Here is a 22,168-nt window from a genome sequence, read left to right as displayed (position 1 = left end):
GCATCCAATGATGATCTTTGTGGGAAGATTCAATACTGATTCAATATTACAATAGTCAATGAGTGAATATAACATTAGGAACTATAAAACATTGATTTTTCTAATTTATTTTCTTTAACTTTTATTAGCTAACTAACATTCTTCCATAAGAAAAATACTTTCTTTTTCCCTTCCTGTTTCTGAATATGACTGAAGACTCAGGGACTCTTATTTAATTAAATGTGTTTTAAAGCCCATTACCATCATTTTTTATGTTCCAATTGTTACAAATTTGTCTAGTGAGTACCCCTTCAAGCTAGTTCCTATGTCCTTTTGCTGTGTCCCAATAGTCTGTAAGCACTTCTTTGCTTTTTAATACAGAAAGATGTTTCAGAATCACTGTCCTTTTTCTGTCCCAACTTGGAATCAGATATTTCCCCGAAGAGCCTTGGCTCCATTTAGTGGAGAATATTTAGAAACCAACATATAGTCAATAAGTTTGCTCATTGCTACTGCAATGTTATTGCTTGTAAGCTCCTTTCAGTCGACAAATCAGGAAAGCATGTGTGTGTGTGTGTGTGTGTGTGTGTGTGTATGTGTTTTTAAATCATAGTTTCATACTAATAACTATATTTCAAATTTAATATCACAGAGTCCTTCCTCGTTTCCCCCATTCTATATTTGTTTCTTCATTTACCAACTGTGAGACACCTGCTTCGTAAAATTATCAACATATTTACTCGTACAATACACACAAAATTGTGTAGCTTAAAACACATAAAAAATAGTTTCAGGGTCATTATATCAATACCACTACTAAAAATAAAACAATTGAGAAAGTTTCAATATTTGTTGTAGTTATTTTATCTTTAAAATATACATCCAACTAAGGGTGCATAGCAACTAAGGGTGCAACTAAGGAACTGCTTGGAGACCTGAAGGAGGACTTCCTATGAGACCTGTAGGGAGACATGCTGTGAGTCCTGCAAGAGGACATGCTGAGAGACGTGCAAAGGACTATAATCTGATTCCTGCAAAGGACCATGCTCTGAGTCCTGCAGAAGGACTTGCTGAGAGATATGCAAAGGGACATACTGTGAGTCTAGTAGGAGTGCAATAGTCAAAAGTTACTTCTATTATTTCTGTGTGGTTATTTTTTATAAATTTGATATACAACGAGGTTCATTTTTTTCTGTTTGTATTCAGTCTGAGGGCTTAATTTGTGTTTAAAGGTTTAAGCTATGTGCTTGACAAATATTCAAAATTATATACAAGAGATTTGCTCAGAGAAGTCTCAACTTCATCACTATCACCTCCATTTCATTACCATTTATTCACTGGAGGTATCCATTGTCATTTAAATTCTGGTTTTGCTTTCCTCAGTTTCTTTTTTTACAAATACAGGAAAATGCACATATTCTTGTAAGACACTGCATTCTGAAAAATGCTTTTGTAAATATTTGAAAAATAGATTGTAACATAAGAGATTTCAGATTTCAAATTATTTAACTTGTGCCAGAGCAGTTACCAAAAGCATAGCAGCCATTTTCAGTTAAAAAAAAAAAGATATGTTGTTTCTTTGTAGAAAGAACCATGATATATATGACCATATGCTATTTTTCTTTGCTCATCAACTTATTTGAAATAAATTATGAAAATTATCTCCAAATGTACTGAAACAACTTAAAATGCAACCTTTGTCTTTACTCAGAAACTTTCTTACAGTTCTTTACATATATCTAGTACCACGTTTTAGAACTTTAATATGCTAATACTTAATCTTTTGTTATTTTTTCTTTGTTTTCTACAGACACTTGACAAAGACAGTAGTGCTTTGAGAGCTGAGGAGGTAACTTTGAGAGGAGCTATGTGGGGAACAACTAAAAGGTGTTCTTATGGACCTGCCTGGGGATCAGCAAAGGGACCTCCTCAGGAATCTCTTAGGGGAACTTCTTGGAGACCTGAAGGAGGACTTCCTGTGAGACCTGTAGGGAGACATACTGTGAGTCCTGCAAGAAGACATGCTAAGAGATGTGCAAAGGAATATAATGTGATTCTTGCAAGGGACAATGCTGTGGGTCCTGCAGAAGGACTTGCTGAGAAATATGCAAAGGGACATACTGTGAGTCCAGTAGGAGATCTTTCTGTGAAACCTGTAGGGGGACTTGCTGTGAGTCCTACAAGGGGCCATTCTGTGAGTCCTGCAAGAGGACATGCTGAGAAACATGCAAGGGGACATACCACGAGTCCTACAAGGACACTTGTGAATCCTGCAAGGGAACTTATTGTGAGACCTGAAGTGGGACCTGCTGCTAGTCCTGCAAGGAGACATGCCTTGAGTCGTGCAAGAAGCCATACTGTGAACCCTGTGAAAGGACATGCTGAGAGAAATACAAGAGGATACACCATGAGTTCTACTAGAAGGCTTGCTGCAGGTCCTGCAAGAGGCCATGCTCTGAGTTCTGCAAGAAGACTTGCTGTGAATCCTGCAAGAGGATATGCTGAGAAACATGCTAGGGGATATTCTGTGAGCCTTACAAGAAGATATGCTGTGAGTCCTGCAAGAGGTTTTGCTGAGAGACAAGCAAGGCGATGTGTTGTGAGCCCTTCAAGGAGATATTCAGTGACTCCTGCACATGGACTGGCTCTGGGACAAGAAGGGAGAGCTACAATGGATCCTGAAAGCAGACCTACTATGAGACCTGCCAGGGAACTTGTTCTAGGAGCTGCAGTAGAACTTACTGTGAAACCAGCAGAAGGATATGCTGAGGAAATTTCTGGGAGATCTGCAGAGCCATCTACCAGGTAAGCTATTTTTCATGTACCATTTCATATAAGAGGCCCAATATGCATTATTTCTTTAAAATAAGATTGCATTTTCACATACAAATACTTGTCACTAAGTGTAAGTCAAAAGACATCATTTTGACATCATATTAAAGAATTGAAAGAAAAGACTTATGTCTTGTGATTTTTACAGACTCCCCTCTTAGTAAAAAAAAGAACAGTTAAAAAAAACTGCTTTACATTCAGCCCCATCTTTCCTCAATTTGGGGGGGAAATAAAGAGAAAAAAATACTATGTTAGAAATTTCTAAAAACTGACCTAACTTTTGAGACATGATAAAGCCATTTTCCAGAAAGAGAGTCATTATTTCAATATATCTCCCCCAGAAAAACACCAAATATGAAAAATATTTTTATTATTTATAATAATCAGGAGGCAACAAAGTTCGTAGATAAAATGATAAAATTATAGAAGAGACTGTACAGACCATCCAAGTGACAATGTTGAGTTACGCTCTAGGCTATTTCCCACTTTGGCAGTATAAAAGAAGTTTCAGGGGTCACCAAATATATCAGAAGTCTTTAAAGTTTTCATTTCTTTTCCTCTATATAATGATATTCCATATATAGCAATTCACTAAATCATAAACTATTGTTTATTTGTATGGAAACACAAAAGACCCCAAATCGCCAAAGCAATCTTGAGAAAGAAAAATGTAGCTGGAAGAATCAGGCTCCCTGACTTCACACTGTAATACAAAAACACAGTAATGAAGACAGTATGGTACTGGCACAAAAACAGAAATATAGATCAGTGGAACAGGATAGAAAGCCCAGAGATGAACCCACACACATATGGTCACCTAATCTATGAAAGAGGAGGCAAGAATATACAATGGAGAAAAGACAGCCACTTCAATAAGTGGTGCTGGGAAAACTGGACAGCTACATGTAAAAGAATGAAATTAGAAAACTCCCTAACACCATACACAAAACTAAACTCAAAATGGATTAAAGACGTAAATGTAAGACCAGACACGATATAACTCTTCCAGGAAAGCATAGGCAGAACACTCTTTGATATAAATTGCAGCAAGATCTTTTTTGATCCACCTCCTAGAGTAATGAAAATAAAAACAAAAATAAACTAATGGGATCTAATTAAACTTAAAAGCTTTTGCACAGCAAGCGAAACCATAAACAAAACAAAAATACAGGGGAGAAACCAAGATGGCAGAGTAGAAGGATGTGCCCTCACTCCCTCTTGTGAGAACACCAGAATCACAACTAGCTGCATGACAATCATTGACAGGAAGACACGGGAACTCACCAAAACAGATACCCCACATCCAAAGACAAAGGAGAAGCCACAATTAGATGGTAGGAGGGGCACAATCACAGTAAAATCAAATCCCATAACTGATGGGTGGGTGACTCACAGACTGGAGAACACTTATACCACAGAAGTCCACCCACTGGAGTGAAGGTTCTGAGCCCCACGTCAGGCTTCACAACCTGGGGTTCCAGCAACAGGAGGAGGAATTCCTAGAGAATCAGACTTTGAAGCCTAGTGGGAATTGATTGCAGGACTTCGACAGGACTGGGGAAAACAGACACCCCACTCTTGGGGACACACACAAAGTAGTGTGCACATCACGACCCAGAGGAAGGAGCCGTGACCCCAGGGGAGACTGAACCAGACCTACCTGCTGGTGTTGGAGGGTCTCCTACAGAGGCAGGAGGTGGCTGTGGCTCACCATGGGGAAGGGGACACTGGCAGCAGAGGTTCTAGGGGCTGCTCTTTGGCGGGAGCCCTCCCAGAGTCTGTCATTGGCCCCACCAAGGAGTCTAGGTGGGCTCCAGTGTTGGGTTGCCTCAGGCCAAACAACCAACAGGGAGGGAACCTAGCCCCACCCATCAAAAGTTTTACTGAGCTCTACCCAGCAAAGCAACAGTCAGCTGTACCCACAACAAGTGCCTCCCATCAGGAAATTTACACAAACCTCTTAGGTAGCCTCATCCACCAGAGGGCAGATAGCAGAAGCAAGAACTACAATCCTGCAGCCTGTGGAAAAAAATCACATTCACAGAAAGATAGACACGATGAAAAGGCACAGGGCTATGTACCAGATGAAGGAACAAGATAAAACCCCAGGAAAACAACTAAATGAAGTGGAGATAGGCAACCTTCCAGAAAACGAATTCAGAATAATGATAGTGAAGATGATACAGGACCTCGGAAAAAGAATGGAGGCAAAGATCGAGAAGATGCAAGAAATGTTTAACAAAGACCTAGAGGAATTAAAGAACAAATAAACAGAGATGAAAAATACAATAACTGAAATTAAAACTGTACTAGAAGGAATCAATAGCAGAATAACTGAGGCAGAAGGATGGATAAGTGACCTGGAAGGCAGAATAGTGGAATTCACTGCTGTGGAACAGAATAAGGAAAAAAGAATGAAAAGAAATGAAGACAGTCTAAGTGATCTCTGGGACAATATTAAATGCAACAACATTCACATTATACGTGTCCCAGAAGGAGAAGAGAGAGAGAAAGGACCAGAGAAAATATTTGAAGAGATTATAGTTGAAAAGTTCCCTAACATGGGAAAGGAAATAGCCACCCAAGTCCAGGAAGTGCAGCGAGTCCCAAGCAGGATAAACCCAAGGAGAAACACGCCGAGACACATAGTAATCAAATTGGCAAAAATTAAAGACAAAGAAAAATTATTGAAAGCAGCAAGGGAAAAATGACAAATAAATAAAGGGAACTCCCATAAGGTTGACAGCTGATTTCTCAGCAGAAACTCTACAAGCCAGAAGGGAGTGGCATGAAATCCTTAAGTGATGAAAGGGAAGAACCTATAACCAAGATTGCTCTACCCGGCAAGGATGAATTATATTTGATGGAGAAATCAAAAGCTTTACAGACAAGCAAAAGCTAAGAGATTCAGCACCACCAAACCAGCTCTACAACAAATGCTAAAGGAACTTCTGTAAGTGGGAAACACAAGAGAAGAAAATGACCTACAAAAACAAGCCCAAAACAATTAAGAAAATCGTCATACGAACATCCATATTGCTAATTACCTTAAACGTAAATGGATTAAATGCTCCAACCAAAAGATACAGGCTTGCTGAATGGATACAGAAACAACACCTATATATATGTTGTCTACAACAGACCCACTTCAGACCTAGGGACACATACAGACTGAAAGTAAGGGGAAGGAAAAAGATATTCCATACAAATTGAAAGCAAAAGAAAGCTGGAGTAGAAATACTCATATCAGATAAAATAGACTTTAAAATAAAGAATGTTACAAGAGACAAGAAAGGACGCTACAAAATGATCAAGGGATCAATCCAAGAAGAATATATAACAATTATAAATATATATGCACCCAACATAGGACCACCTGAATACATAAGGCAACTGGTAACAGCTATAAAACAGGAAATCAACAGTAACACAATAATAGTGGGGGACTTTAACATCTCACTTACACCAATGGACAGATCATCCAAAATGAAAACAAAAAAGGAAAAAGAAGCTTTAATTGACACAAGAGACCAGATAGATTTAATTGACATTTATAGGATATTCCAACCAAAAACAGCAGATTACACTTTCTTCTCAAGTGTGCATGGAACATTCTCCAGTATAGATCATATCTTGGGTCACAAATCCAGCCTCAGTAAGTTTAAGAAAATTGAAATCATATCAAGCATCTTTTCTGACAACAACGGTATGAAATTAGAAATAAGTCACAGGGAAGAAAACGTAAAAAAACACAAACACATGGAGGCTAAACAATACACTACTTAATCACCAAGTGATCACTGAAGAAATCAAAGTGGAAATCAAAAAATACCAAGAAACAAATGACAATGAAAACATGACGATCCAAAACCTATGGAATGCAGCAAAAGCAGTTCTAAGAGGGAACTTTATAGGTATACGAGCCTACCTCAAGAAACAAGAAAAATCTCAAATAAACAATCTAACCTTACACCTAAAGGAACTAGAGAAAGAAAAACAAACAAAACCCAAAGTTAGCAGAAGGAAAGAAATCATAAAGATCAGAGCAGAAATAAATTAAATACAAACAAAGAAAACAATAGCAAAGATCAATAAAACTGAAAGCTTGTTCTTTGAGAAGATAAAGAAAATTGATAAACCATTGGCCAGACACATCACAAAAAAGAGGGAGAGGACTCAAATCAATAAAATTAGAAATGAAAAAGGAGAAGTTACAACAGACACCACAGAAATACAAAGCATCCTAAGAGGCTACTACAAGCAACTCTATGCCAATAAAATGGACAATCTGGAAGAAATGGACAAATTCTTAGAAAGGTATAACCTTCCAAGACTGAACCAGGAAGAAATAGAAAATATGAACAGACCAATCACAAGTAATGAAATTGAAACTGTGATTAAAAATCTTCCAACAAACAAAAGCCCAGGAACAGATGGCTTCAAAGGTGAATTCTATCAAACATTTTGAGAAGAGCTAACACCCATACTTCTCAAACTCTTGCAAAAAATTTTAGAAGAAGGAAAACTCCCAAACTCATTCTTTGAGACCACCATCACCCTGACACCAAAACCAGACAAAGATCCTACAAAAAAAGAAAATTACAGACCAATATCAATGACGAATAAGGATGCAAAGATCCTCAACAAAATACTAGCAAACAGAATCTAACAACACATTAAAAGAATCATACACCATGATCAAGTGGGATTTATCCCAGGGATGCAAGGATTCTTCAATATATGCAAACCAATCAATTTGATACACCATATTAACAAATTGAAGAATAAAAACCATATGAAAATCTCAATAGATGCAGAAAAAGCTTTTGACAAAATACAACACCCATTTATGATAAAAACTCTCTAGAAAGTTGGCATAGAGGGAACCTATCTCAACACAATAAAGCTCATATATGACAAACCCATAGCAAACATCTTTCTTAATGGTGAAAAACTGAAAGCATTTCCTCTAAGATCAGGAACAAGACAAGGATGCCCACTCTCACCACTATTATTCAACATATTTTTGGAAGTCCTAGCCACAGAAATCAGAGAAGAAGAAGAAATAAAAGGAATACAAATTGGAAAAGAAGAAGTAAAATTGTCACTGTTGGCAGATGACATGATACTATACATAGAAAATCCTCAAAATGCCACCAGAAAACTACTAGAGCTAATCAATGAATTTGATAAAGTTGCAGGATACAAAATTAATGCACAGAAATCTCTTGCATTCCTATACACTAATGATGAAAAATCTGAAAGAGAAATTAAGGAAATACTCCCATTTACCACTGAAACAAAAATAATAAAATATCTAGGAATAATCCTACCTAGGGGGACAAAAGACCTGTATGCAGAAAACTATAAAACACTGATGAAAGAAATTTAAGATGATAACAACAGATGGAGAGCTATACCATGTTCTTGAGTTGGAAGAATCAATATTGTGAAAATGACTATACTCCCCAAAGCAATCTACAGATTCAATGCAATCCCTATCAAATTACCAATGGCATTTTTTACAGAACTAGAACAAAAAAAATCTTAAAATTTGTATGGAGACACCAAAGACCCCGAATAGACAAAGCAGTCTTGAGGGAAAAAACCGGAGCTGGAGGAATCAGACTTCCTGACTTCAGACTATACTACAAAGCTACAGTAATCCAGACAATATGGTACTGGCACAAAAACAGAGACATATATCAATGGAATAAGATATAAAGCCCAGAGATAAACCCACGCACCTATCATCAACTAATCTATGACAAAGGAGGCAAGGATATACAATGGAGAAAAGACAGTCTCTTCTATAAGTGGTGCTCAGAAAACTGGACAGCTACATGTAAAAGAATGAAATTAGAACATTCCCTAACACCATACACAAAAATAAACTCAAAATGGATTTGAGACCTAAATGTAAGACTGGACACTATAAAACTCTTAAAGGAAAACATAGGAAGAACACTCTTTGACATAAATCACAGCAAAATCTTTTTTGATCCACCTCCTAGAGTAATGAAAATAAAAACAAAAATAAACAAATGGGACCTAATGAAACTTCAAAGCTTTTGCACAGCAAAGGAAACCACAAACAAGATGAAAAGGCAACCCTCAGAATGGGAGAAAATATTTGCAAATGAATCAATGGACAAAGGATTAATCTCCAAAATATATAAACAGCTCATGCAGCTCAGTATTAAAGAAAGAAACAACCCAATCCAAAAATGGGCAGAAGACCTAAGTAGACATTTCTCCAAAGAAGACCTACAGATGTCCAAGAAGCACATGAAAAGCTGCTCAACATCACTAATTATTAGAGAAATGCAAATCAAAACTACAGTGAGGTATCACCTCACACCAGTTAGAATGGGCATCATCAGAAAATCTGAAAACAAAAATGCTTGAGAGTGTGTGGAGAAAAGGAAACCCTCTTGCACTGTTGGTGGGAATGTAAATTGATACAGCCACTACAGAAAACAGTATGGAGGTTCCTTAAAAACCTAGAATAGAATTACTGTATGATCCAGCAATCCCACTCCTGGACATATACCCAGAGAAAATCATAATTCAAAAAAACACATGTACCCCAATGTTCATTGCAGCAGTTTTTACAATAACCAGGTCATGGAAGCAACCTAAATGCCCATCGACAGACATATGAATAAAGAAGTTGTGGTACATATATACAATGGAATATTACTCAGCCATAAAAAAGAATGAGATTGAGTCATTTGTTGAGACGTGGATGGACCTAGAGACTGTCATACAGAGTGAAGTAAGTCAGAAAGAGGAAAACAAATATTGTGTATTAACACATGTATGTGGAACAAAGAAAAATGGTACAGATGAACTGGTTTTCAGGGCAGATGTTGAGACACAGATGTAGAGAACAAACGTATGGACACCAATGGGGGAAAGCCGCGGGGTGTGGTGATGGTGGTGTGCTGAATTGGGCGATTGGGATTGACCTGTATACACTGATGTGTATAAAATTGATGACCAATAAGAACCTGCTGTATAAAAACATAAATAAAATAAAATTAAAAAATTAAAAAAATTATATAATGTACAAAACAAAGAGTGAAGTCTAAAGTAACGTATGGACATTAGTTAGTAATAATGTATCAATATTGGTTCATTAACTATAACAATTGCATTACGCTAATGTAAGATGTTAATAATAGGGGAAACTGGGCAGAGAGGTAAGGGGGTATGAGAACTCTGTCTTTTGTGCTTAATTTTTCTGTAAACCAGAAACTGCTCCAAAATAGTCTATTAACTTAAAAAACAAATGTAGACCTGTATACAAAACTTGCACGTAAATCTAACCACAGCAGCAATATTCATAAACACCCCAAAATGAAAATAACCCAGGTGGCCATTTTCTGTGAACAGATAAATGAAACAGTATATCCACACCATGGAACATTATTCAGCCATAAAAGAAATTAAGTACTGATACATGCTACAACATGGATGACCTTTGAAAATATGCTGAATAATTGTATGATTCCATTTGTTTGCAATGTCCAGACTAGGCAAATCTGTAGAGACAAAGTATATTAGTGGCTGCCTAGGGTTTGGAGAAATAGGGGAGTGAGTGACTTATAATAGATTCTTTTTCTTTTGTGGGAGTAGAAGAAAGTTTTGAAATTGATTGTGGTGGTAGTTGCATAACACAAGTAAAAAAAATATTTGCAAATGATGTGACTGACAACGAATTAGTCTCCAAATTTACAAACAGTTCATATGGCTCAATATCCAAAAGACAAAGAACTCAATCAAAAAATGGGCAGATGTCCTAAATAGACATTTCTCTAAAGAAGACATACATATGGCTTAAAAGTACATGAAAAGATAGTCAACATCACTAACTATTAGAGAAATGCAAATCAAAATTACAATGAGGTATCACCTCTTACCAGTCAGAATGGCCATCATCAAAAAACCCACAAACAATAAATGCTGGAGAGTGTGTGGAGAAAAGGGAACCCTCCTACACTGTTGGTGGGAATGCAAATTAGTACAGCCTCTATGAAGAACAGTAGGGAGGTTCCTTAAAAAACTAAAAATAGAACTACCATATGACCCAGCAATCCCATTCCTAGGCATATACCCAGAGAAAACCATAATTCGAAAAGATACATGTACCCTAATGTTCATTGCAGCACTATTTAAATCAATGTTTTGGAATCAATGTTTTTGATTTTTGAATCAATGTTTAATTCATAGTTTTGTTAAAACAAAAAGAAAATACTTGGTATCAAGTGCCTTAGGTAACATAGCACTACTTCTATAACACATCTCAAAGCAGGTATCTAAATTATAATCCAGCACTAAGAACTTTGTTGGAAACCTTTATTTTGCTGAAGTTCTTTGAGTATTGACACTTTTAAGTCTCTCATAACTACAGATGAAAATTACCAATTTAGAGTAAAATTTGTCATGAAGCCCTCTCTAGAAAACCTCCTCTTCTTCCTGGAGTGTTAGAAAATACATAAAAATTAAAAACACTCCATTCATTAGTACAATAATGGGACTTCTTTCCTGTCTATAGAAGTCCAGATATCAGGATGATGCTACTTATTTCTTCTAAGGAATGTTTGCAAACTCAAATAACAGGGTTTCTTTTAGGTTCTTTGCTATGATTAGAACATGTTGTGACCAATTAGTAACAGTGGCTTGATAATGGCCACCTAATCTGAACAACCAAGATTTCTGTACTGAGATTTAACAGAGACGCAAATTTGCTTTCCCAGTCTCCTTTTTATCAGTTAAAAAGCACTATAAAAATGGGTAAATGAGCATTTCATCCTCTATCATATGAAAGAGGAAGTTATAAAATACCATACATATCTAGGTAAAGTTTCAGACTTTATTGTCTACTGTATAAACTATTACCAATCCCTACTTGGTATTTAGTACCCTTTAGAGTGGTATACCTGTAACTCCATTTGAACTTGTATATTAGAAATCAAAATTGCCCTATCCAAAGTAGTTCTTGCACTTCAAGCTTTATTATAGTTGAAATCATTTTATTTACTCTTAGTTTCTAGCTGCTTTGGCTTTTTTTACTAGCCAAGCATTCCCTTCATATGTAGATAAATCTAAATCAAGATACAATTTTATTTTTCCTTTGGGATTCCCTGTTTCTAGTTTCCATCATTTTCCATCCGCAGTCAGAAGCAAAAGGAGAGTTATTCATCATGTGTCTTGATGTTCCTGATCAGCTAAAATTGACAACTAACTTTCCCAAGAAGGAGAACATGACTTACTTTTATTAATTTTCTCGGCATTTTCCTACTAATAGAGATTAAACCATTTAGTGTATTCTCAATGAAAATATACTATAATTAAAATTAAATTATAACTTTTCTGATAAAAATCATATCTTACACTTCTATACCTTTGTAACCACCAAATAAGTCACAGGCCTGAATATATATATGTTTAATAAATATTTGTTGAACAAATGAATGAGACCTCAAGAGTTAAACTGAGAAGCAGTAAGTTACAATGTTTCAGAATATACTCTTGGAAGTCAAACAATCTAAGTTTGAATCCCAGATTTGCTACTTATTAGCTTCTAAGGACAAGGAAAAACCACTTAACCTTCTTATCGTTAGTTACCTCTATTGCCTACATGATATCTCCATTTACTTGACATATTAATTTGTATGTATAATAGATATCTCAAATTCAACATGTTCAAAAGTGGACTCCCACTCTTTCCCATTCTTCCTCTTCAAATCTGCTCCTGTTGCAGGAGAAATGAAGCCTCCTCCATACTTACTGAATATACATATATATGAATATAGGAATATATATATATATATATATATATATATATATATCTTGAGGGGTCTTACTGCAAAAGGGGAACAGATAAATAGAGAAGTATCTGGGATCAAGAGAGAGTATTTTCTAAGATTGGAGAAATAGCATATTACTTGTACACTAATGGAAATGATACAGAAGGAAAGGAAACACTTAAAATGAAGTAAGACTTCCCTGGTAGCTCAGTTGTTAAGAATCCGCCTGCCAATGCAGGGGACACGGGTTAGATCCCTGGTCCGGGAAGAACCCTCATGCTGCGGAGCAACAAAGCCCATGTGCCACACTACTGACCCTGTGCTCTAAAACCCACAAGCCACAACTACTGAGCCTGAGTGCCACAACTACTGAAGCCCACGTGCCTATAGCCTGTGATCCACAACAAGAGAAGCCACCACAATGAGAATCCCACACACCGCAACGAAGAGTAGCCCCCACTCTCCACAACTAGAGAAAGCCCATGCACAGCAATGAAGACCCAACGCAGCCAAAAATTTAAAAATAAATTTAAAATGTAGGAGAAAGAAGAGAGAATTAGAGTGATGTCCCCCGTTATCATCTGTTATAATGAGGTAAAGCAGAGTATGATGGATGCAGGTATTAGCACAGATACAGGTGTGGTAGGTGAAGGTTGTGAAGTTCTTTTCTGATTGTTGTAGTTTTCTCTATGAAATAAGTGAGTTATTGTAATCTGTAGATTTCCTTGGGTATTATTTATATCTTTATAAATACTGTCTGGGGCTTCCCTGGTGGTGCAGTGGTTGAGAGTCTGCCTGCCAATGCAGGGGACACAGGTTCATGCCCCAGTCCGGGAAGATGTCACATGTCACAGAGTGGCTGGGCCCGTGAGCCATGGCCACTGAGCCTGCATGCCCAGAGCCTGTGCTCCACAACGGGAGAGGCCACAATAGTGAGAGGCCTGCGTAGCGCAAAAAAGAAAAAAAAAAAAAAATATATATATATATATATATATATATATATATATATATAGTCTGCCAGTCCATGAACGTGGTATATCTTTCCATTTATTTGTGTCTTCTTTAATTTATTTCAGCAAAGTTTTGTAGTTTTCAAGTCTCTCATCTTCTCGGTTAAGTTTATTACTAAGTATTTTAGTCTTTTTGATGCTATTATAAATGAAAAATTTTTCTCAATTGTTCATTGTTAGTCTGTTGAAACACACTTGATTTATGTGTGTTGATTTTATGTCCTGCAACTTTTCTGAATTTGGTTATTAGTTCTAACAATTTTGTGCTTATAGGACTTTCTACATGTAACATCATGTCATCTGTGAACAAAGATAATTTTATTTCTTCCTTTCAAATTTGGATTTCTTTTTCTTGCCTATTTGGCAACCAGAGAGTTGAATAGAAGTGGTGAAAGTGGGCCTCCTTGTCTTGTTCCTGATTTTGAATGGAATGCTTTCACTCTTTCACCATTGAGTATGAATGTTAGTTATGGGTTCCTTACATACATATAGCTGATACACTTCATTGTACAGTAGAAACTAACACAACATTGTAAAGCAATTATACTCCAATTTTAAAAAAAGAAAATTTCCTTCTATTCATAGTTTGTCAGTATTTTTACCATAAAAAGATGTTAAATTTTGGCAAATGCTTTTTCTCCATCAATGGAAATGATTATGTGGTCACGTGGTTTTTGCCCTTTGTTCTCTTAATGTTGTGTGTTAAACTGATTTTCATATGTTGAATCATCTTTCCATTCAAGAAATAAATCTTACTTGGCCATGGAGAACAATCTTTTTAATGTGTTGTTGAATTCTGTTTGCTAGTATTTTGTTGAGGAATTTTGCATCAATTTTCATAAGGGGTATTGGGCTGTAGTTTTCTTTTCTTGTAGTGTCTTTTTCTGGCCTTGGTATTGGAGTAATTCTGGCTTCATAGAATGTGTTTGGAAGTGTTCGCTCATCTTTTATTTTTTAAAAGAGTTTTAGTAGTGTTGACATTATTTTTTAAATGTTTCAGGGAATTTACCTTTGAAGCCATAGTCCAAGGTTTCTTTTTTGTTGGGAAGTTTTTGATTTATGATTCAATATACTTATTAGTTTTAGGTCTTATTTAGATTTACTATTTCTTCATGATTCAGTCTTGATAGGTTTTTGTTTCTAGGAATTTTTCAATGTTGGTGTACAATTGTTCATACTACTATCTTATAATTCTTTTTATTTCTACACAATTAGTAGTAATGCCCTCAATTTCATTTCTGATTTTATTTATTTGAGTCTTCTATTTTTCTTAGTCAATCTAGTTAATTTTATCAATTTTGTTGATCTTTTAGAAGAGCCAACTCTCAGTTTTGTTGATTTTTTAATATTATAATTTATTTATCTCTGCTATAATCTTTGTTATTTCCTTCCTTCTCCTAGTGTTGAGTTTAGTTTCTTCTTCTCTTTCTAGTTCTTTAAGATGTAAAATTAGGTTGTTTAAGATCTTTCTTGTCTTTTGATATATGTGCCTACAGCTATAAAATTTCCTTTTAAGACTGCTTTCACTGAATCCATTAGTTTGAGTATATTGTGTTTTCATATTAATTTGTCTGAAGATGCTTTCTAATTTACCTTTTAAATTGTTCTTTTCTTTCATGACTGCTTAAGAGTGTTTCTGATGAATTTGTACGTATTTGTATATTTTCCAGTTTCCCTGTGCTATTTATTTCTAGTTTCATTTTATTTTGATCAGAGAAGTTAATTTTTACTATTTAAGTCTTTCAAAATCTATTAAGATTTGTTTTGTGGCCTAATAAATGGTCTAATCCTGGAGAATATTATGTGTGCATTAAGAAAATATGTATTGTGCTGTTGTTGTGTAGAGTGTTCTTTATGTGTCTGTTAGATCCAATTAGTCAACAGTGTAGTTAAAGAACTGTTTCCTTATTGATCTTCTGTATGATTGTTCTATCCATTATTGAAAGTGAGGAGTTGAAGACATCTACTATTATTATAGAACTGCATCATTCTACCTTCAATTTTGTCAATGTTTGCTTCTCATATTTTAAAACTCTGATGTTTAGAGCATGTATGTTTATAATTGTTATGTCTTCTTTGTGAATTGATCCTTTTATCAATATATAATGTCCTTATTTGCCTCTTGTAATCGTTTTTGACTTAAAGCTCATTTTGTCTGGCATTAGCATAGCCACATCTGCTTTATTTTGGTTACTCTTTAATGGAATATCCTTTTCCAACATTTCACTTTCTACACGTATATGTCCTTAGATGTAAAGTGAGTCTCTTATAGACATATAGTTAGATCTGTTTTTATATTCATTCTGCCAATTTTTGTCTTTTGAATGGACATTTAATCAATTTACATAGAAAGTAAGTACTGACAGGGAAGGATTTACTTTTACAATTTTGTTTTCATTTTTTATATATCTTACAGCTTTTTGTCCTTCATTTCTTACATTACTGCTTTCCTTTGTGTTTAGCCGATATATTTAGTGATATATTTTGATTTCCTTCTCATTTCCTTTTCTGTGCTTTCTATAGATATTTTCTTTGTAAAAGTTATAACAACATATTTTAATTTTATACTAGAATAAATTCAATGGCATATAGAAATTTTACTTCCACATCTTTATAACTCCACTACCCATTTTATGTTATTGGTATATACCTATTAACATAGATTTATTATTTATGCATATATCTTTTAACTTCCATAGAAAATTAAAAATGGAGTTATAAACCAAAATTACAAAATACTGGTTTTTATATTTGTCCATGTGTTTACCTTTATGGGAGATCTTTATTTTTCATACGGCTCTCTATATCTTCTCTAATATGTTTTTTGAAAATTTCCATGTGAAAGGCAGTCACAGCATTCATTCTAAGGTTTGGTTTCGTAAATTCATAGACAGAAAATTTTCTACTGTCATAAGTAGCCACTTTATGGAAAATGAATGGTTGGGAGTTTGCAACTGTGAAAATATGAGCATATTTACTTTTAAACTTATAATTATTTTTGAGTTTATTGATATAGTAATTTCAGGATTGCTTTTTCCAAAATTTAAAAATCTGTCTTTATCTTTCTGTTAGGTCTAATACTGATGAAAATCAAAATAGAAGGGGATTCCCAATCATGACGGTAAAAGCTACACAAATATTACCTGTACTGTTCTGCAAGTCACTTTTTTTCCACTAACATTATGATTTTAAGGCCATCCTTCCATGTCAGTTCATACAGATTCACTTCATTCTATGCAGTTTTTGCATAATATTTTGATTAAAACTGTAAGAAGATGTAATTGTGTATATACTTTGAAAGGGGCTTGGAAGGATATACACTAAATTATTGATATTATGGGAGAAGAAAAGAAAAATACTTACTCTTTATTGCTTATACTTCTATACTCTTTGGATGTTTTTGTTTAAATATTTTATCATGGGCTAGTGCTATCTTTATAATTTAAAAGAGAAGAAATAAAAGAAGCAAAGGTAGCCGATAAATACAAAAACATTGAGTGAGCTGAAGCCTCAGTTGGCTACTTAAGCATGTGTTTCATAAAGTCTAATAATGAGAAAATCACTTTTTCTAAGAAGGAAATTAATGCTCCAAATAAATGCTACATTCACGTAGCATGGCTGAATAAAAATTGATGGCTGGAGAAAATAGGGGGGAGGGGAAGATGGCGGAAGAGAAAGACACGGAGATCAACTTCCTCCCCACAGATACACCAGAAATACATCTACACGCAGAGCAGCTCCTACAGAACACCTAATGAATGCTGGCAGAAGACCTCAGACATCCCAAAAGGCAAGAAACTCCCCATGTACCTGGGTAGGGAAAAAGAAAAAACAGTGACAAAAGAATATGGATGGGACCTGCACCAGTGGGAGGGAGCTGTGAAGGAGGAAAGGTCTCCAAACACTAGGAAGCCCCTTCCCAGGCGGGGACTGCAGGTGGCAGAGGGGGGAGCTTCAGAGCCATGGAGGAGAGCACAGAAACAGGGGTGAGGAGGGCAAAGTGGGGAGATTCCCGCACAGAGGATCGGTGCTGACTGGCACTCACCAGCCCAAGAGGCTTGTGTGCTCACCTGCCTGGGTGGGCGGGGCTGTGAGCTGAGGCTCGGGCTTTGGTTGGAGCACAGGGAGAGGACTGGTGTTGGCTGCGTGAACACAGCCTGAAGGGGTTAGTGCACCACAGCTAGCCGGGAGGGAGTCCGGAAAAATGTCTGGAGCTGCCGAAGAGGCAAGATACTTTTTCTTCCCTGTTTGTTTCCTGGTGCGTGAGGAGAGGGGTTTAAGAGCACTGCTTAAAGGAACTCCAGAGACGGGCATGAGCCGCAGCTAAAAGCACAGACCACAGAGACGGGCGGGAGACGCTAACACTGCTGCTGCCGCCAACAAGAAGCCTGTGTATGAGCACAAGTCACTATCCACATCACTCTTTTGGGGAGCCTATGCAGCCCGCCACTGCCAGGTTCCCGGGATCCAGGGACAACTTCCCCGGGAGAATGCACGGCGGGCTTAAGGCTGGTGAAATAGCATGTTGGCCTGTGCTGCCGCAGGCTCGCCCCACATCTGTACCCCTCCCTCATCCAGGCCTGAGTGAGCCAGAGACCCCGAATCAGCGGCTCTTTAACCCTGTCCAGTCTGAGCGAAAAGCAGACGCCCTCTGGTGACCTACACACAGAGTCAGGGCCAAATCCAAATCTGAGTGCCGGGGAGCTGTGGTAACAAAGAAGAGAAAGGGAAATCTCTCCCAGCAGCCTCAGAAGCAGTGGATTAAAGCTCCACAATCAACTTGATGTACCCTGCATCTGTGGAATATATGAATAGAAAACGAATCATCCCAAATTGAGGAAGTGGACTTTGAGAGAAAGATTTATGATTTTTTCCCAATTTTCCTCTTTTTCCGTGTGTATGAAAGGCTCTTGGTGCTGCAGCCAGGAGTCAGTGCTCTGCCTCTGAGGTGGAAGAGCCAACTTCAGGACACTGGTCAACAAGAGACCTCCCAGCTCCACATAATATCAAATGGCGAAAATATCCCAGAGACCTCCATCTCAACACCAAGACCCAGCTTCACTCAACGACCAGCAAGCTACAGTGCTGGACACCCTATGCCAAATAACTAGCAAGAGAGGAACACAGCCCCATCCATTAGCAGAGGGGCTGCCTAAAATCATAATAAGTCCACAGACACCCCAAAATACATCACCAGAAGTGGACCTGCCCACCAGAGAGAAAAGATCCAGCCTCCTCCACCAGAACACAGGCACTAGTCCCCTCCACCAAGAAGCCGACAAAACCCATTGAACCAACCTTAGCCACTGGGAACAGATATCAAAAAAACGGGAAATACGAACCTGCAGCCGGCAAAAAGGAGATCCCAAACACAGTAAGATAAGCAAAATGAGAAGACAGAAAAACACACAGCAGATGAAGCAGCAAGATAAAAACCCACCAGACCTAACAAATGAAGAGGAAATAGGCAGTCTACCCGAAAAAGAATTCAGAATAATGATAGTAAATATGATCCAAAATCTTGGAAATAGAATAGACAAAATGCAAGAAACATTTAACAAGGACCTAGAAGAACTAAAGATGAAACAAACAATGATGAACAACACAATAAATGAAATGAAAAATACTCTAGATGGGATTAAGAGCAGAATAACTGAGGCAGAAGAACAGATAAGTGACCTGGAAGATAAAATAGTGGAAATAACTACTGCAGAGCAGGATAAAGAAAAAAGAATGAAAAGAACTGAGGACAGCCTCAGAGACCTCTGGGGCAACATTAAACGCACCAACATTCGAATTATAGGGTTCCAGAAGAAGAAGAGAAAAAGAAAGGGACTGAGAAAATATTTGGAGATTATACTTGAAAACTTACCTAATATGGGAAAGGAAATAGTTAATCAAGTCCAGGAAGCATGGAGCATCCCGTACAGGATAAATCCAAGGAGAAACACAGAAAGACACATATTAATCAAACTGTCAAAAATTAAATACAAAGAAAGTATATTAAAAGCAGCAATGGAAAAACAACAAAACACACACAAGGGAATCCCCATAAGGTTAACAGCTGATCTCTCAGCAGAAACTATGCAAGCCAGAAGGGACTGGCAGGACATACTGAAAGTGATGAAGGAGAAAAAGCTGCAAGCAAGATTACTCTACCCAGCAAGGGTCTCATTCAGATATGATGGAGAAATTAATACCTTTACAGACAAGCAAAATCTGAGAGAGTTCAGCACCACTAAACCAGCTTTACAACAAATGCAAAAGGAACTTCTCTAGGCAAGAAAAAAAGAAAAGGAAAAGACCTATAATAACGAACCCAAAACAATTTAGAAAATGGGAACACGAACATACATATCGATAGTTATCTTAAATGTAAATGGACTAAATGCTCCCACCAAAAGACACAGACTGGCTGAATAGGTACAAAAACAAAACCCATATATATGGTGTCTACAAGAGACCCACTTCAGACCTAGGGACACCTACAGACTGAAAGTAAGGGGATGGAAAAAGAAATTCCATGCAAATGGAAACCAAAGAAAGCTGGAGTAGCAATTCTCATATCAGACAAAATAGACTTTAAAATACAGACTATTAGAAGAGACAAAGAAGGACACTACATAATGATCAAGGGATTGATCCAAGAAGATATAACAATTGTAAATATTTATGCACGCAACATAGGAGCATCTCAATATATAAGGCAAATACTAACAGCCATAAAAGGGGAAATCGACAGTAACACATACATAGTAGGGGACTTTAACACCCCACTTTCACCAATGGACAGATCATCCAAAATGAAAATAAATAAGGAAACACAAGCTTTAAATTATACATTAAACAAGATGGACTTAATTGATATTTATAGGACACTCCATCCAAAAACAACAGAATACACATTTTTCTCAAGTGCTCATGGAACATTCTCCAGGATAGATCACATCCTGGGCCACAAATCAAGCCGTGGTAAATTTAAGAAAATTCAAATTGTATCAAGTATCTTTTCCAATCACAATGCCATGACACTAGATATCAATTACAGGAAAAGATCTGTAAAAAATACAAACACATGGAGGCTAAACAATACACTACTTAATAAAGAATTGATCACTGAAGAAACTAAAGAGGAAATCAAAAAATACCTAGAAACAAATGAAAATGGAGACACGACGACCCATAAACTATGTGATGCAGCAAAATCAGTTCTAAGAGGGAAGTTTATAGCAATACAAGCCCACCTTAAGAAACAGGAAACGAATTGAATAAACAATCTAACCTTGCACCTAAAGCAATTAGAGAAAGAAGAAGAAAAAACCCCAGAGTTAGCAGAAGGAAAGAAATCATAAAAATCAGATCAGAAATAAATGAAAAAGAAATGAAGGAAACAATAGCAAAGATCAATAAAACAAAAAGCTGGTTCTTTGAGAAGATAATCAAACTAGATAAACCATTATCCAGACTCATCAAGAAGAAAAGGGAGAAGACTCAAATCAATAGAATTAGAAATGAAAAAGGAGAAGTAACAACTGACACTGTAGAAATACAAAAGATCATGAGAGATTACTACAAGCAATTATATGCCAATAAAATGGACAACCTGGAAGAAATGGCAAAATTCTTAGAAATGCACAACCTGCCAAGACTGAATCAGTAACAAATAGAAAATATGAACAGACCAGTCACAAGCACTGAAATTGAAACTGTGATTAAAAATCTTCCAACAAACAAAAGCTCAGGACCAGTTGGGTTCACAGGCGAATTCTATCAAACATTTAGAGAAGAGCTAACACCTGTCCCCAAACTCTTCCCAAATATAGCAGAGGGAGGAACAGTCCAAAATTCATTCTACAAGGCTACCATCACCTTGATACCAAAACCAGACAAGGATGTCACAAAGAACGAAAACTACAGGCCAATATCACTGATGAACATAGATGCAACAATCCTCAACAAAATAGTAGCAAACAAAATCCAACAGCACATTAAAATGATCATACACCATTATCAGGTAGGGTTTATTCCAGGAATGCAAGGATTCTTCAATATACGCAAATCAATCAATGTGATAAACCATATTAACAAATTGAAGGAGAAAAACCATATGATCATCAGAATATATGCAGAGAAAGCTTTTGACAAAATTCAACACCCATTTATGATAAAAACCCTGCAGAAAGTAGGCATAGAGGGAACTTTCCTCAACATAATAAAGGCCATATATGACAAACCCACAGCCAACATCGTCCTCAGTGGTGAAAAACTGAAAGCATTTCCACTAAGATCAGGAACAAGACAAGGTTGCCCACTCTCACCACTCTTATTCAATATAGTTTTGGAAGTTTTAGCCACAAAAATCGGAGAAGAAAAGGAAATAAAAGGAATCCAAATCAGAAAAGAAGAAGTAAAGCTGTCACTGTTTGCAGATGACATGATAATATACATAGAGAATCCTAAAGATGCTACCAGAAAACTACTAGAGCTAATCAATGAATTTGGTAAAGTAGCAGGATACAAAATTAATGCACA

General features: G+C 36.6%; 1 protein-coding gene across 1 annotated transcript in view; it reads left to right on the top strand.

The window, feature by feature from the left end:
* The first annotated feature begins 931 nt into the window (after nt 1-931).
* Nucleotides 932-22,168, top strand: part of LOC149744256 (uncharacterized) — a 143,830-nt gene continuing 122,593 nt past the window's right edge. The window contains exons 1-2 of the mRNA XM_089904916.1: nt 932-1,075; nt 1,790-2,784. Coding sequence (XP_089761042.1) covers nt 932-1,075; nt 1,790-2,784 — 1,139 coding nt within the window. The remainder of the gene's footprint in view (nt 1,076-1,789; nt 2,785-22,168) is intronic.

This window comes from Delphinapterus leucas, chromosome X (genome assembly GCF_059928025.1).
Source record: "Delphinapterus leucas isolate spDelLeu-1000000601 "Yukka" chromosome X, BTC_Dleu_Yukka2, whole genome shotgun sequence".
NCBI lineage: Eukaryota > Metazoa > Chordata > Mammalia > Artiodactyla > Monodontidae > Delphinapterus > Delphinapterus leucas.
This window is presented reverse-complemented; position numbering and strand designations above follow the sequence as displayed.